This window comes from Ambystoma mexicanum, chromosome 2p (genome assembly GCF_040938575.1).
Source record: "Ambystoma mexicanum isolate Mex_15411 chromosome 2p, UKY_AmexF1_1, whole genome shotgun sequence".
NCBI lineage: Eukaryota > Metazoa > Chordata > Amphibia > Caudata > Ambystomatidae > Ambystoma > Ambystoma mexicanum.
The window spans coordinates 958,671,478-958,689,674 of NC_090923.1; the positions used below are offsets into that span (position 1 = coordinate 958,671,478).

Sequence of the window (18,197 nt, forward strand, 5' to 3'; positions counted from 1 at the left end):
TTGAAGGCAGGGACTGTGGAATTAAGGTATACACCCAGGGTTTTTACTGCAGCAGAGACTGATTACAGTATTCTCAATGCTGAAGGTGCTGTATTGGTTGTCTAATTTATTCAGAATTTCTTTAGGGCCTACCAGTAGGATTTCTGTTTTGTCCCCATTGAGACAAAGGGCGTTAGCCGCCATCCAGGCCTGGATGAGTGCATATGTCTCCTGGAGAGTTTTGAGATCTTGCTCATAAGAGCCGGATAGAGGCAGGAGAATGTGTGCATCATCGGCATAGTTGGTGAATGCTATGCCATGCTCTACTAAATCATTAAATAGGGGTAATGTGAAGAGATTGTAGAGGGTGGGGGAGGTGCATGACCCTTGTGGGACTCCACAACCAGTGGGGGATGCAGTGGTTGATGCCTGATCAGAAAAGACCCTCATGGCTTGACCCCCCAGGAAGGAGGTTATCTAGGTAGTAGATTCTTGAGAAAAGTGAGCAGCCTCTGTAAGGTTTTTATATAGGATCTTGTGCTCGACCAGGTCAAAGGCAGCTGACAGATCGAGGAGAAGGAGAAGCGCAGGCTTGCCCTTGTCCATAGTTTCAAGTAGCTGTTACTTCAGATCACCTTCCAATTGTCATGAGCACTGCTCCCGAGAAGCCAAGTCAAGCCCAGCATCCCCGGAAGCAGGCTCACGACCCTCGTCCCCGGCTCCAGCAAACCCCTATTGGGGCCCTTTGGACCATGTCCTGGCGCCTCTGGCGCCAGGCTCATAAGAAACCTCAGTCCCGGCGCCAGGGGCGCCGGGCTCATAATTCTTGCAAAGGTGCTTGGGTGGACCTACCTGTAGCAGACCATGCTGCATACTCACCTTTGCAAATGCTGGCAGGATGAAGTCCCCAGCCTTCTGCTGGGAGGAACTATTCCCTAAACTGGGACTACTTTCTTACCTGGGTGGGGCTGGTGCCACTCCTTAGCTCTGGTACACAGGAACTCTTTTACCTGGGCGAGGCTGAGGAAGAAGACACCCAATCACTCCAACACTATTTAAACCACACCCGATTGGGAAAATGTGCTTCGCGTTATTCTGCATCTGCAGCAGGACGCTCACCGAGTCAGCTCCAGCATTCCAGTGACATCTCCAGCTTCAGCTCAGCAACCTGTGGAAGAAAGACACGAGAACTATACTTACCATCCAGGAATCCAGACACCGGCAGAACCTGCAAGCAAAAGAAACATAAGGTTAGCAAGTTGCAACACGTTCGCAGCCGCGCTCACTTACCTGATCCATCTCTGCTTTCACGGATTCTTCGCGGCCTTCTCTTCAGCAGCCTAACGGCACCTGTAAAGACAAAGAACATTGTTAAGTAGGAATCGGGCGAAGGCGGCCGCATTTACTTTTCTTACCTGCTTTTGTGCGCGTATTACGATCTCTTGAACCGCAGCAGCCCGGCACCTGAAAACAAGAAAAGACATTATTTAAGTGCCATTAAAGACTGCAAGAGAGCCTAACACTTACGTGTTTCCCCACGTGCATCCGCGACTGGGAAAACGCCCGCAAGGTCCCGACACCTGCAAATAAGAAAAGAACATTGTTAGAGGTGCAATAATAAGGTCACAGATCATTATACTCACGTACTTCGCACGTGCAACGGCAACGGACGAACAACGCCCACAACATCTCAAGACCTGAAAACGGAAAACAAGGGACTTTATTGAGGTGTCATTGAAATTCCCATACCTACGTACAACCGCACGTGTCGCGCTCTCAGTGACCACGCCCTCAGCATCCAGGCACCTGAAAAAGACAATGCAAAGACTTCATTAAAGGTGCCCATCTCTTCAAGACTATAAACTCTTTATACCTACTGGCATCCGCTCGTGCAGTAACGGCGGCATCACCTTTTGGCATCTCAGCACCTGTGCCACTTCTAAGGCCACAAAAGACTTTGAGGACCTCCAGTGACGTAACTGGAACCCAGGCACCCCTGCATAAGTCGCAGCATGGAGAGCCCAGCATTTATATGCCTAAGGTGAGAGCTCATCAGGATATTGGACTTTCGGAGAGTTGGCGATTAGTGAGGAGGAAGTCCAGCCAAACGGTCATTAACCCTTTTTTCTTCCGCCTGCAGAAACCTTACCCTGCAAGCCAGACGGTCAATAAAAGGAAGCCCAGTCCAGAGAGTCATCCGAGCTCTACGCTTCTCAATTGAAGAGACTATAACAGTTCAGCCGGGACCAGCGCCTCCGTGGGAATCAGGTGAGCGTTACAGAACGCGAAGCCCTCCAATAACCTCCTACCCAGGCGCTATGGAAACTTCCGACACTGATCAACTGGCCCAGTTACTAGGGGAATTAAGAGCTGAAGTACATGCTGCCTGCCAGGAAACGAATTCCCTGAGGAGGGAATTGATTATGTCCAAAGAACGAACTGATGACCTCGCCAGACAGTTATTACAAACACAAGTGGGGCAAACCCCTCTACCTAATTCAGGAGGGACCTATACCCCGGCGGCTTCAGCCAATCCTGTTCAAATCAATCTGCCCAGAAATGTGCCTTTGGCTCCGCCCGAACGCTTCTCTGGTGACCCTAAGAGTTTTGCGGTGTTCATAAATCAGTGCCGATTGCACTTTCTTTGTAGACCAGCTGCTTTTCCGACTGATCAGACTAAAGTAGCCTTTGTGCTTTCGTATCTTAGCGGCAGCGCCGCTGATTGGTCGATCCCTCTGGTTACACAGGATGACTCGATTCTTCGCAATTTCCAGGCCTTCCAGGCCAATATGGAAAGACTTTTCGCAAGACATTCCCAGGGGCAGGCCCTGGACAACGAACTCCTTTCCCTACGGCAGGGCAATCAGGATCTTCTGGCTTATATTGCGTCATTTAACAGACTAATCGTAGAAACCAGATGGCCCGAGGACAAGAGGATCACGCTTTTCCACAGGGGTTTGCGTGGCGAACTCAAAGACGTCCTAGCCCAGGTCGTGAATCCCCCTCAAGATTGTTCAGAGTACATTGATTTAGTGGTCCAATTGGATCACAGACTGCAAAACAGAAAGGCAGACCGCTCCAGGTTCGAAACTCGAGTATTCTCTAAGCCACTAACTCACACCAAAGGAGTTGAAGCCGTAGAACCTATGCAAATAGGGGTCGTAAAGGGTCCCCTAACCCAGAAAGAACGCGACAGGAGACGACAATTGCAGCTATGTCTCTATTGTGGAAATTCAGGACATTTCCTCTGAGATTGCCCGGTGAAACCTCCGAAGAAGACAGTGGGAGCTTCTGATAAGAATTCCGAAAAGCCTGAGCCGGGAAACGACCTCGCCCGACAAGTGTAGAGGTCCGCTTGCCGAGCGTAAAAACCAGTTCTTTGACCTCGCACTTCATAATGTCAATGGTCCTCATAAATCCAGAACGACCGGATTGTTTGCATGCCATTAAAGCATACATTGATAGCGGAGCGATTGGAAATTATGTAGACCGCGAGATGGCTTCCAGGATGAACCTACCCCTTTGTCCTAAGGTAATTAAAGACGTCATTACCACAGTGGATGGTACGGAAATAGCCTCCGGACCGGTAACCCATACCACCACAGAAGTGACGTTACTAGGCCAAGATGGACATCGGGAGGTAATCGTGTTCGATGTGATCAAGGCCCCTCAGTTCCAAATAATTCTGGGGATCCCTTGGTTGGAGAAACACAATCCTCAAATTGATTGGCGAGCAAAGACGATACAGTTCCCAGAGTGTGCACCTACTTGTTATCCTCGACCCAGTATTGGCCTAGCGGTAGCAACATCCGAAGGACCGCAATTGCCTCCAGAGTATCAAGAATTCCAAGATGTCTTTCAGAAGGAACAGGCAAATACCCTGCCTCCCCACAGATCTTACGACTGTCAAATAGACCTGATACCCAGAGCCGCTCCCCCTTGTAGTAGAATTTACGCCCTTACCGAGCCTGAAAATCTTCATTTTCGACAGTATCTGGACCAGTACCTGGCCATTGGATTTATCCGCCCATCAAAGTCTCCTGCATCCTCGGCTCTGTTCTTCGTACCTAAAAAAGAAGGTGACCTTAGAACCTGTATTGATTATCGTGCCCTGAACCAGATAACGGTAAAGAACAGATACCCCCTACCTCTGATCCCGGAACTCCTTGACCAAGTTAAGAACGCCTGCATTTATACAAAGCTAGATCTCCGGGGAGCCTACCACTTGGTACGGATTAAAGAAGGCGACGAATGGAAGACGGCATTTCGCACCAAGTATGGACTATTTGAATACCAAATGATGCCCTTCGGGCTATGCAATGCACCAGCCGCTTTTCAGTATTTTATGAATGATGTCCTCAGAGAACTCATAGATGTTTGCGTAGTCATCTACATAGATGACATCCTTGTGTACTCATCTTCAGAAGCAGATCATCGGAAACATGTTAGAGCCGTCCTTGAAAAACTCCGCCAACATAAGCTTTTTGCTAAGCTCGAAAAATGTGTTTTTCACGTCACGGAGGTCGAATTTCTAGGCTTTATTCTGACACCCAAAGGAGTCCACATGGACTCGAGAAAGGTGGACGCTATCATCAAGTGGCCATCACCTACTTCCGTGAAAGGTGTCCAAAGCATGTTAGGTTTCGCCAACTTTTACCGCAGGTTTATTCCAGAGTTTTCACGAGTGGTGCAGCCCATCACCGCCCTCTTAAGAAAAAACAAACGTTTCGAGTGGTCAACAGAAGCAGAACAGGCCTTTCAAGAGCTAAAAGCCAAGTTCACCTCAGCACCCATACTGAAACACCCACGCCCAGACCTCCCTTACATCGTTGAGACCGACGCCTCCAGCTTAGCAATGGGGGTGGTTCTATCACAGAGAGATCCGGAAACGAACCAATTGCACCCCGTGGCATTCTGGTCTCGCAAGTTCTCGGCGCCTGAAATTAACTACACCATCACAGATAAAGAGCTTTTAGCAATTAAGTCCGCTTTCAAGGCCTGGCGGCACTATCTCCTTGGAGCCAAACACACTGTCACTGTAATCACAGATCATCGAAACCTACAATACCTGAAAACCGCCAAAGCTCAGTCCTCCAGACAGCTTCGCTGGGCACTTTTCTTTGCCGAATTTGACTTTGTAATTACTTATCGCCCCGGCAACAAAAATGGCAAAGCGGATGCCCTTTCCCGGATTGGAATGGGAGATAATATTGTCAATCCTGAACCTGTGCCAATAATCCCAGAACAGAGAATCCTGGGCCTGATTTCTTCACAATCCATCGAAGATATCGAAGCAAAAGTTAAACAACTTGTGACCCCTAAGGACTTACAAAACTGGCAACTGAAGGGAAAGGACTTCATCATAAAAAAAGACCCGCCTTATTTTCAGGGTCGACTATTCCTACCACATGCCGATTTACAAAAACAGGTAATCTCTTGCTACCATGATTCCTTGATGGAGGGCCACCCAGGCATTGCCAAAACCTCGGAAAAAGTCAAGAGACACTTCTGGTGGCCGTCATGGAGAAAAGACATAAAGGAGTTTGTGATGTCCTGTGGTGTGTGTGCCCAAAACAAAGGTCAGAAGGAAAGACCAGCGGTTCTCCTGCATCCGCTAGACATCCCGCCACATCCCTGGCATACCCTCTCCATGGACCTCATCACCGATTTACCCTCCTGTTCCGGATACAACACTATTCTAGTAATTGTAGATTTGTTTTCTAAAATGGCCCACTTCGTTCCACTAAAGGGCTTACCTTCAGCTTCAGTTCTAGCACGGGAATTCCTTGAAAATATTGTAAGATTGCACGGCTTCCCTTCGGTTTTGATCTCAGATAGGGGGAGCCAGTTTATCTCTCACTTTTGGCGAAGTTGCTGTCGTTTAGCTCAAATCGATGTGAGACTTTCAACCAGTCATCATCCCCAGACCGACGGACAAACTGAGAGGACAAACCAAACTCTGGAACAATATTTACGTTGTATGCTACAGCAGTCGGAAAGTAATTGGAAAGATATCCTTTGGATAGCCGAATATGCTTACAACAACTCGATCCATTCAGGAACCGGAAAAAGTCCCTTTTACATTTTATATGGGATTCATCCTCGAACCTCCAATCTCGACCCGCCCCAAGATCTTGGAACGCCTGCCGTGGATCAACTTCACAATGCTATCACTAAAGCTTTCAAAGAAGCGACAATCCACCTACAACAGGCTAAAGAACGGTACAAAAGGGGAGCAGACCAACACCGAAGAGACGCCCCTCAATACCAGGTTGGAGATCAAGTTTGGTTATCCACCAAACATTTATCACTTAAAGGACCTCACACCTTCAACCCAAAATATCTGGGACCATATCCAATTACAGCCATAATAAACCCAGTGGCTGTCAAATTGGGTTTGCCATCCCACATGAAAACACATCCAGTGTTTCACGTATCTCTACTAAAACCTATGCAACCTGGAAACAGACTGAATAAACCTCCAGAGCCTATTCAAGTAAATGGAGAACCTGAATTTGAGGTTAAAAACATCCTGGACTCCAAGATCATCAAGTCAAAATTATTCTATCTGATCGACTGGAAGGGTTACGGACCTCAAGAACGATCATGGGAACCCTCTGACCACGTCCATGCTCCTCGTCTAGTCAGAAAATTCCATCGAACTTTTCCCAATAGGTCAAAACCTCCGGGGAAGACAAGTTTGGGGGGGTGCTATCATGAGCACTGCTCCCGAGAAGCCAAGTCAAGCCCAGCATCCCCGGAAGAAGGCTCACGACCCTCGTCCCCGGCTCCAGCAAACCCCTATTGGGGCCCTTTGGACCATGTCCTGGCGCCTCTGGCGCCAGGCTCATAAGGAACCTCAGTCCTGGCGCCAGGGGCGCCGGGCTCATAATTCTTGCAAAGGTGCTTGGGTGGACCTACCTGTAGCAGACCATGCTGCATACTCACCTTTGCAAATGCTGGCAGGATGAAGTCCCCAGCCTTCTGCTGGGAGGAACTATTCCCTGAACTGGGACTACTTTCTTACCTGGGTGGGGCTGGTGCCACTCCTTAGCTCTGGAACACAGGAACTCTTTTACCTGGGCGAGGCTGAGGAAGAAGACACCCAATCACTCCAACACTATTTAAACCACACCCGATTGGGAAAACGTGCTTCGCGTTATTCTGCATCTGCAGCAGGACGCTCACCGAGTCAGCTCCAGCATTCCAGTGACATCTCCAGCTTCAGCTCAGCAACCTGTGGAAGAAAGACACGAGAACTATACTTACCATCCAGGAATCCAGACATCGGCAAAACCTGCAAGCAAAAGAAACATAAGGTTAGCAAGTTGCAACACGTTCGCAGCCGCGCTCGCTTACCTGATCCATCTGTGCTTTCACGGATTCTTCGCGGCCTTCTCTTCAGCAGCCTAACGGCACCTGTAAAGACAAAGAACATTGTTAAGTAGGAATCGGGTGAAGGCGGCCGCATTTACTTTTCTTACCTGCTTTTGTGCGCGTATTACGGTCTCTTCAACCGCAGCAGCCCGGCACCTGAAAACAAGAAAAGACATTATTTAAGTGCCATTAAAGACTACAAGAAAGCCTAACACTTACGTGTTTCCCCACGTGCATCCGCGACTGGGAAAACGCCCGCAAGGTCCCGACACCTGCAAATAAGAAAAGAACATTGTTAGAGGTGCTATAATAAGGTCACAGATCATTATACTCACGTACTTCGCACGTGCAACGGCAACGGACGAACAACGCCCGCAACATCTCAAGACCTGAAAACAGAAAACAAGGGACTTTATTGAGGTGTCATTGAAATTCCCATACCTACGTACAACCGCACGTGTCGCGCTCTCAGAGACCACGCCCTCAGCATCCAGGCACCTGAAAAAGACAATGCAAAGACTTCATTAGAGGTGCCCATCTCTTCAAGACTATAAACTCTTTATACCTACTGGCATCCGCTCGTGCAGTAACGGCGGCATCACCTTTTGGCATCTCAGCACCTGTGCCACTTCTAAGGCCACAAAAGACTTTGAGGACCTCCAGTGACGTAACTGGAAGCCACGCACCCCTGCATAAGTCGCAGGATGGAGAGCCCAGCATTTATACGCCTAAGGTGAGTGCTCACCAGGACATTGGACTTTCGGAGAGTTGGCGATTAGTGAGGAGGAAGTCCAGCCAAACGGTCATTAACCCTTTTTTCTTCCGCCTGCAGAAACCTTACCCTGCAAGCCAGACGGTCAATAAGAGGAAGCCCAGTCCAGAGAGTAATCCGAGCTCTACGCTTCTCAATTGAAGAGACTATAACAGTTCAGCCGGGACCAGCGCCTCCGTGGGAATCAGGTGAGCGTTACACTAATTATGTCCAGCACCCACTGGTCTTTTGAGACCTATCACCCTGATTTTCAACTTCCATAGGGGCCCCCGACTGAAAAGGAAAAGTTAAGGCTCCCTCTATTGCACCCAAAGGTGAAGTGGGCTATTAAAAAACAAATAGGTGCCTCAAAGGCCGTGATCTGAGAGGCCGTTAGTTAGCATTTGACCACATCAACCAAAGCTACGACCAAATGTTTTCTACTCAAGTGAAAACATCCCTTTTTGTACAGGTGCCGAACTGTGAATTGGCTAGATGCATAGGCTTGTAAGTTCCAAAATCTTCAGAGAAGTGTGAAGAAATTCAGTACTTCTTAGCCATGACAAACAGTGGGCAAAGATCTTACCATCTTCAGACCTGACTTGCACTGTTACAAGAGCTCATCTGTGTTGAGGGCGAATAACCTTTTCCCATCTTAGGGAAAGTCAAAAATGTTCTCCTGCATGTTTGACTTGCAGGAAATTTAGACATGCTCTTGGCCGCTATGTCTGTCAAATCCCTGACGCTGAACAAGTGCAGCAGAGAAGTCTCCTTTGCTAGGATAATAAGGCCTGAAAAAAGTGTCAATTTCCTTGAGAATTTGTGCCAAATAACAAGTTGCAATGAAGGTCTAATTAAAACTCGAAAATGTTCTTACCATCAACATTCCTTGCTTAGCTTTCCTTTCTAAGGAAACTTGGCAACCAGGAACCTCTACTTTTCCCCAATGCAGTGGAGGCAACAGCAGACCTGGCTGACAAATTGCCCTGGACCACCACTGGGCCCTCTTTAGATTACCTTTATTTGACATCATGGTCTTTAGCAAGGGCAAGCTTTGAAAAGGGCCTCTTCTTGGGCATGGTCGTCAAGACCAACACTGAGGAATCAAGAGGCATGAAGGACGAGGGGTCATTAGGCTCAATTTTTGCAAAGATCCCAGAGCGAAGGCTTCTCTGGAGGGATTTCTGGGGAGACTTGAGCCTAAAGTCTCCAAAGAATTTGTCATTACAAAAGACCGCTCACTATATTAGCTCCCTTGGGAGGGGCCTCTGCCCCATTTGGCATCAAAGCAGGAGGAGAGACTATTAGAGTATGCATAAAAATGGCCCCTGAGGGTTAATGGGGCAGGACGGACCATGTTGCATAGCTTAACTGCCAAAGGGTCCAGGGACTTGTCCAAAGAGAAATAGTACAGGAGCCGATCCACTTCTGACCAGAAGGATGTCATGGGAACCTTTGTAGATGAACACTGGGCAAAACAGGTGGAGTCCAATAAAAAGAGGTCTAAGGCTGAAGGAGGCCTTGGAAATAAACCATATCCATGGCACCCAACAAACCTCCAACAGCATGGAGCAGCTGCTGTTGGATGTGAAAAATCATAGGCTGGGAAAATGGCCGCTCACTGACATTGTGTTTGACACTGTGAACCTTGAAAGAAAGCAGGACCGGCGGACCGGAAGCCAAACGATGAAGAGTCTTTGAAACAGTTATCCAGTGTCTCGATCCTACGTCAGAATCCTTTGGACAGAGCAGGTCAGCCACAGAAACCTTCTCTGGCAATGGGTCTGGTGCCGGGGTAGAGGAAGGATCACAGAGGATGGTGGTGCAATGCTTCTTATACTATTGATTTGTCATTATGGAACCTCTTCTTCAGAGAGAACAACTCTGGAATAGGCCAGTCAGACCTGGCATGCTTTGAGGCATGCTCCCACTTCTGGCTAGTCATCTGCTTGTCTAGCTGTGGAGGATGATGTTCTCACAGGCAACCAGCAAGAATTATTGCAAGACCCTAGAGCGTCCAGCCACAACACACCAGGTTTACAGCCTGAGTTGTGCTCAACATCCAAAGACTAGAGCCATTCACGACACCCTCACTGACAGATGCAATACAGCTCTGCACAATGCTTAAAACTAGAACACCAGAAGAACAGTCTTCAGGCCTCATTATGAGTTTGGCGGTGTAGTGTGAAGGCATCATGAAGAAGGACACAGACAACAGATTCCAAATTCAAAACAAGCAATTTTTATTAACTTAAGTGTCAGGATGGAAAAGGGTCTAACTTGCCCTATGCTAAGGTAGGAGTTCCCTACCTAAATAAAACTAAGGAAAGTCTGAGTCAAAGAGATCAACTTAGGAATCGGTCTGTGTCCAAACCCTATACTTGCCCTCACAACAATATATGTACAATGTGTTAGGGATGTCGGCAACCAAAAAGGAAACAGTGTTCAACACAAGGTTCTGAGATTCTTCCAGCTCACAACTTCCTTTCAGCTCCCTTCCCCAAGTACAAAACAGTTCCACAAGGAAAAGGTCTCAAAATTCCCTTTCTTGGATTTAGCATGCAATAGTCTTATTCAAGTCTCAGGGTTTCCTCCCACAAGTAAGGACTCAAGGCTCCCTTTACCAAGTTCCAAGTCACATAGTTCAAACTACTTTGAGATGAAATACTCCTGGTCAGAACTCAGGGTTCTGTTCCTAGGTTTCAAGAAAACACAACATATCCTTGTCTCCACAGTTCAGTTAATGTTGTTTTCAAATATTTGTTGAAATAGTTTGCAGCTTTCACACAGGTTAAACAGTTCACTGTAAATCAGACTTCAATTTCTTTTTGTTTGCATGGTCTTTAAAGTCATATTAGATTTCAGCATACTGTGGTTTGTTTAGAGTTTTATTTGTTTATCGCACTTCCACATATAAGGCTTTCTTGGTATTAAAGTTCCTTTCCCCTTTTTGGGTTCCAAAGATGTTAATTATGTTTAGTAGCAAGGTTTTAATTCAGTTTGGTATTCAATAATTATATGTCTTGCTTAGGGTTCATATTCACTTCATCTGTAGTTCAATATTTATTCGTTTCACTTTAATTGTATGGCTCAGTGTTCGGAGAACTTCGAAAACGTGTTTCTTGACACACGCGACCACTCTGTTACAAGGTATTCCCATCTGTTTGATCATTGACATTGAAAAGATCGGAGACTATCGAAAACGTGCTCATCCGCCGCACACAACCACTCTGATACAAAGTATTCAGTAAATAAGAAAGTTCACACACATGCGCACTGGGTTTCTCATTCACCAGAAACTCACCAGTCGCTTTAAGATCTTGTGCTACATCACGGATCACACGGCCCTCTGCTTGCAGTGTCAGGGCTCCAATTCCTGCTCCTCAGACACTTTTCTGGTGGGTCCTTCTACTCAAGGGAATGACCACTTTGAGTAGGAAAGGAAAGGGCAGCCTTCTTGCCCAGCTCCCTTCACCTTTTCCAGTCTGTTCCAGGGAGTCCCAACTCCTGCGCTACGCTGTAGGGTTCTCTGCTCCATGCACCAGCCTCCTGGACCTTCTCCTGTAGTTCCTGTCACTCCCCTCCCCCCCCAGCCTCTGGGCTGGGCTCCACTTATACACCAGCAGCTGCTTTACAGGCTGCAGGTGTGGATGACCAATTATCCTTGTCTGACCACAATTAAAGGGACATGCCTGACTTTCACTTTTAGCAGGCATCTTCCTCGGCCCAGTAATAGAGTGGTAAAAGGGCCTAATCTTAATTGCTCTTAGTTGCCTCTTCATCGTCCCAGTACTGTCAATTATCAATTGTGGAGAAATGAGGGGAGCTGGCTTATAACAGCCCATGAATGTTGGGGAAGGGTTGATTGCACTAGGGAAGGGGAATACCATGTCTTGCCCAACGGCACCCCACTCCCAGTCCCAGTCCCCAAGGACCCTGCAGCCAGGTGATCCTCCCTCGCTTCTCTGCCCCACCCCCAAATCCTCCAGGGTCAGGATCCAATAGCGATGGCCTTTCCCTTGCCACCTGTGCAAAGGATCCAAGGGGTCTAGGAGGGAGAATACACCCAGGCTTATAACAGTAGTAAAAAGTGGGCTAATTCCATTACCAGAATTTATTTTGGCAGTAACAGAATGTGTGCTACTTTTACTGCACCACTGCATTCAGAGTTAGGGGTTAACGTGGAGGATTAATTTAAAACAAAATGCTGGATGTGAATCCTCCACTTGTAACATCATGTCAGTTTCCCTAACTGTTACGAAGAAGATTTTTATGAGACATAAAAATGTAACCCCATTGCAAGCACTGAGAACAGGTGGAGCCATGAAGTGCTGCCCATGGAATGGGAGGAAACGTTCTAGTGCTCTGCAAGGCAGTGTTCACCTAAGCAACATAAAAATAGACGAAGGACTCAGTGAAAGGAAGAACAGTCCTGGATGCAGTTCAGTCGAGAAGGAAAGAAGCACATGAGACAGTCCAGCCAGGGAAAGGCAAGAAGATGCATAGCATGCTCTGAAGAATCCAAAGGTCGTCATCTGCTAGAGACGGGACGCAGGCGGCGAGAATTCTTTGCCCGGTATTGTGGAGCTAGACAGGAACGTGGCTGGAGGCTGAAAAGCAGTGGCGCGACCTTGGAAAGTTGAACCTTGCGGTCTTGCAACTGTGCCTACACCGCCGGCCTGGAGGACTGGAACTAGACCCATGAAGCAAGGGCTGCAGAGACACAGAACACCCGTTCAAAGCTCCCAAACAAAGCAAGACCCCAGGAAGATCCGGCAAAGCGTCCCAAAGCCAGTGAAGGTAACAGGTGTAATGTGGAAACGGGCAGGGGTGTAAAGTTGGAAAAGGAATGAAGTTAATTGAAAATAACAATACAAGTAATCTCCTTCGTGGCAGTACTTGGCAGCAGAGTTAACCAAGTGGGCCTAGCACAAGAGGGATAAAGACAAGGGTTTGGAAACCAAGCAAGGTAAAGGTCTGTGACGCAAACCAGCATCAAGCAAGTACCAAAGGCAGCAGTCCTCCAGAAACTGGCAGGGATAAGCCCACTGGCCACCAGGTAAGGGTCTTGGACCCTGTCCACAACTGCACTCGGTAAGAGAAGTCCACCGGCCACCAGGGAAGGGTCTGGGACCCTGCCGACCATATCAGTGGGGGGGAGAAGAAACCACTGGTCATGTAAAAGGGGTCTGGGACCCCAACAGAAAGACACTAAAGCTCAGGGAAATCTTTCTCACTATAGTGACAGAGATAAGTCCAAGAAGGATCTGGGATTCTAGCAAGACCTGGGACATTGTTGAAAGTAAGTCAAAAAGGCAAAGTATGCATCAACCTGAAAACACTGAGGATAGATGCTATCAAGTAATACCAGAAGAAGGGAGTCATTCTCCTGGTAGCCAAGCAGAAGTTGTGATAGAGACGCCAGGGGAAGGGAATTATTCAGCTGGCTTTGTGATTGAACTGTGCCAAAGCAGCCAGGGGAGGGGTGTCATTAGCCCTGGTTTTATTGGAAGCTGTGAAGAACCACATCAGGAGAAGGGAGCCATTCTCCTGGAGGGAACGTTGTGTAAAGACTCTTTAGAAACCTGCAAACCAGGGGAAGGGAGCCATTCACCCTGGGTATATTTGTTTCGAAGGAACATTTTGTTAAAAGCCATTCAGGAAACAGGAGAAAGAAGCCACTCTCCTTAAAGAACAAACTTTATGTTAGTTTACTCTTTAGTTATATAGTGTGAGGGATAGAAGTAGGTTTTGACACAGGACGGTGGAATTTACTTCGACAGATATTCTGAGAGACCCTTTTAGTATTCGTTTTGAGGCAGGGAAACCCCTTTTAGAAGTTATGGATAATGAGTACCTATTTTCCATTTCCAAAATGTCTATAACCAAAATCATGACACCTTTGTGTCAGTCTCCTTCTCAGACATCCTTACAGGACCCGGGCAATATGGTGCAAGGAGCACAGGGCAGCGTTAGAAAACGAATCTAGAAATTATATGCATCTGACCATTGAATCCAGAAGGTTTATTAACACAGGGCAAAGAGCCTAGAGCGGTCAAAAAACACATCCATTCTCCTGGAGCAGGCAACAAGGAATGAGAAAAGGAAAATGTGTGGTGCAGAAGTAGGGCGTGCAGCCTGAGAGAAGCCACACAAATGCTTGAGTTTCTGGGTCAGTGCCTGTACTGTGACATGGACATTCTATAAGCCTGGAGAAAAGAGGAGACTGGACATAGGAGGAACTCCTTTGTGACAGCAGCCAACATATTCCATAATAACAAAAAAAAAATCTTTTTCAACATCTGCACTTGAAAGTATGTGCGTTATGAAAGTTGATTTTGCTGCTTTCTTCCCACACACATCTATGGGACACCTTTCTTTTTGCTTTGTTTGGAATCCGGAGCTGACTTTTTGGAGGCAAGTAAAGCCTTCTGCTTTACTTCCTTTGTATTTTTGCTCATTTGTATGGGGAAACCGAGCAGTCCACAAGACCTTCAGTACTGAGAGTATGTCTCTCTTGGTGAAGTTCTCGTAATGTTACATTTGTACACATCCCCCTAAAGTAAAGTACGGTCAGGATCATTTGTATCCGTATAACTTTTTCTGTAGTGGCTTTTTGGTTACATTTACAATGGGTCTAGGAGGAGCTAGTTGCATCAGATATTTTTCTACCATGTTTTATACTTTTTACTCGTGCACTTTTGCAAATAGGGCAAATGGATAATAAAAAGGTGGCTCACACCCTAAAATGGATTTAATGCATCTGACTACTTCACTGTGTTTCACTGGTTAATTAATCATATACTTTCTTTTTTCTCCTAAGGGCAAATGTATATATCTGTTTTAAGTAAGTGTGTGACAATATGTACATAGACATTTTACTTGCTTAATGTGCATTTTAAATGTCTGATATGTAATTGCATATTTTTTTACTTACTTGTCTAACTGGAATTATTGGTGTTCTGTGTGGACTCATTGTAATCCTAGACAGCTCTCACAGCCATCTCAAGTCTAAGCCTTGCTGTTCTGCTACCTTACCTTGATTGGGCCGGGAAAGTAATTCAGGGGCAACATGTTTGTCTTGGAAGCAGGACCACAGAGAGCAACAAGGTTCGAATCTCGGGCCTGCGCTTTTGAGACTGGTCTCCGGTATTAAGCATGCTATAAAGGATTCATTAATTGGGTTAGATCTCAGTGTCTCTCTGTCCGAGGTAATAGGTTGGCCTCCCAAAATCCACTACCCAGGACATCTTAATGTCCTGATCGGTTTCAACTTGCGGTTTCTATTTTGATAGGACAATATGGTTACCAATACAGGATACAATGTGCAACCTTCCCCTTGTGACTCTCCTTGGGCTGCGCTGACATGCATCTACTAACAAAAGGTCTCTTACCATGTTAGAATGGGCCCTTCGGGGCATTTTCTCGCTTGTGTACAAGTAGAGGAACTTGTTGATTTGTGACGAGGCCAGGCGGTCCCGGATCTCCAGCTCCTGTACGATGAAGACTTGGCGGGAGACAGGAAGCTCCTCCAGGTCCGACGTGCCGCCACGCTCTGCTAGGGCCTTTTCTGTAGACGGTGGAGTGGCTGAATAGGTCTCGTGCTGAAAGCTTACCTATATGGGAGAGCATGAAGAGATTCAAAGTGGGCAACTATGTTCATAATAAAACAGCTTGGCTGAAAATATGAATAAGGTTTTCTAAACACTTCTCAGTTTGTATCTGTTTTATGAGCGGCCGTCATAGTCCATATGGCTACAGGGCATGGGCCTTCCAATGAGTTGTCTTATCCAGGCAGTGTCTCTATGTTAAAAGTGGCAGTTATTTACTGTTTACAAGGCTGTAACATGAAGATGGCATTTTACCATAATGGTAGCCATTTGATGCGGGAACAGGAGCTAAGTGGCATTCTTGTGTTATTTAGGAGAAGTAAATAGGTGTTGCCCTTCTAGCGTTTTTTTTTTTTTTAGGCAGGAGCTGCTGTGAGGAGTCAGAAATGCGAGACAGACACAAAGGAAGTTGCCATTTTATTAAATAAAAAGGTGCAAGACAAATGCCTATCCTTCCCTAACCTAACAAGGATGTCCCTTCCTAAAAAACTAAGGCTAAAGAAAAATGACCTAGTGTCCAAAAAGTATCTGACCCTAATACTAATATACACAACAACATAATTATACAAGGTTGGTTTGGCGGTCTTAAATTTCACAAAATAACATTAATTTGAACACAAAGGGCCTGATTCACAGAAGCATTTTACAATGGCGCAATCCCATAAGAAAACGCTCTGTGAATCAGGCTCATAATCTTTAAACAGCAATCCTTGTGACCAGGGTTGGATTCCCTTCTGCTGGATGAATTCAGGAATATCTAGAACAAAGTCCTGGTTGAAAAAAAAGTTATTTGCAATAACAAAGTTCCACTCAGTGTAGCATACAAAGTATTTTCCATTCAATATATCCTTTCACTTGACAAAGTGAATATCTCTCTTCCAGAGGCCTGTTCATAAATCAAAGCACATGTTCATTTTTCCACAATCTCCTGCTTGGCAAAACAAGTCTTTTCTTCCTAAATACAAATTCATTAATCAATGCACATGTTCTTTTCTCGAAGGCCAAGCACTTGTTAGCACATCACACCACATCTTCAAAATAGAACACTTTAGTTAGGATGGCTCAATAATCACTTCATGCAATATACAGTTTATCAAGACAAGGTGATGGAATTAACAATTCCTCTGCCACAACAATGTTTTACCACAACCACAGTACTTTAAATCATCATCTTCTTTCCTTATATACTCGCCTCCCAGGACTAACCACAATTGGTCCCTTTCCTGGTGTACTCACCTGCAAGCATAAAACTCCTACTACTACACTTGTAAATTGTGGTAATGCTTGCTCCAAAACTCTTCACACCAGAATAATACATGAGGTGATTTGAACCAACAAATGCTTCTCGTTATAGTCTCTTGTCTCTTAACAGAGTGGGTTACAATTCTTCCCAAATTAGTATTCCATAAAATAATAATTCTTCTCTTGCTTGCCTTTTGGCTATAGGCAATGCAGGTTACAGTTCTCTCCCCCCTTGGTCTCTCATTCAAGGAGGGCTTTGCTCCTGCAGTCTTTGTTTTCTGGATGTGCAACCACTTGGCTGTTGGCAATGTGGGTTACAATTGTCTCCCAATTGGTATGCCTGGTTAGGAGAGTTGTGCCCAGTTTGCCTTGATCGCTCTCTTCGATGGCTTTGGCAATGCGGGTTACAATGGTCCCCTTATTGGTATCCCTTAGTAGGAGAGTTGTGTCCAGTTTGCATCAGTTCATTCAATCGATATTCAAAATAATTACTTTCACCTATAGGTCTCTTTCAGAGTACCCCAGGGTCACCTGCTTCAGGCCAACTCACCGGTATGCCTTGGCTTCTCCTGACTTGCTGGTGTCGCTGTGCGTCTCTTTGGGGGAATCTCTGCCAGCTCTGGTATGACTGCCGCTGTGCATGCTGTCCTTCAATGGAGCTCTGGCAACTCTGTGTTCTCTGGTGCTACTTCAGTACCGGAGCAGTTCACGGCATGTCAGGAGCTCCTCTCCCACACGGCGTAGCTTGCTTCAGAACTGCTTCTCCCACGCAGAGCCCTGCTGCCTCCATGACTACACCATCAGCTCCCTCCTGCCTCTGCACCTGAAGTCCATTTATATTTTTAAAGGTCCGGCTCAGGTGCTTTCTCTCCCAACAACTAGACCGCTCATGGACACTTCATCAACTCCGAGTCCCTCTTCCTCGTCCCAGTACTTTGGGCATTATGGCACTTGGAGTCCGTAATGTTCTTGTTTGTTTTATAATCAGTTAACTTAATCCGATTGGTTAACTGAGAGTTTTTAAACTTATGGGAAGTTGGTGGTTAACCCTCGGGTTTAGGACCTTGATATAAGGAAGAATCAATACAACTAGCAGTTGCGATATTATCTTTCTGAACCCCCAATTAACACCTTTATGCTGGTTAAAAGAACTTTCATGGTCTGTACTTTGGGTAGTTCTGGGAGAGGAAACCGTACATTGACAGCATGCCACTAGATATTTAGGTATTAGAGGAATC

General features: G+C 46.3%; 1 protein-coding gene across 1 annotated transcript in view; it reads right to left on the reverse strand.

Moving 5' to 3' along the window:
* The window catches only part of ATG2A (autophagy related 2A), a 2,105,371-nt gene that overhangs the window by 399,319 nt on the left and 1,687,855 nt on the right, over window positions 1-18,197 (reverse strand). The window contains exon 33 of the mRNA XM_069644746.1: window positions 15,502-15,723. Within this exon, the coding sequence (XP_069500847.1) occupies window positions 15,502-15,723 (222 nt within the window). The remainder of the gene's footprint in view (window positions 1-15,501; window positions 15,724-18,197) is intronic.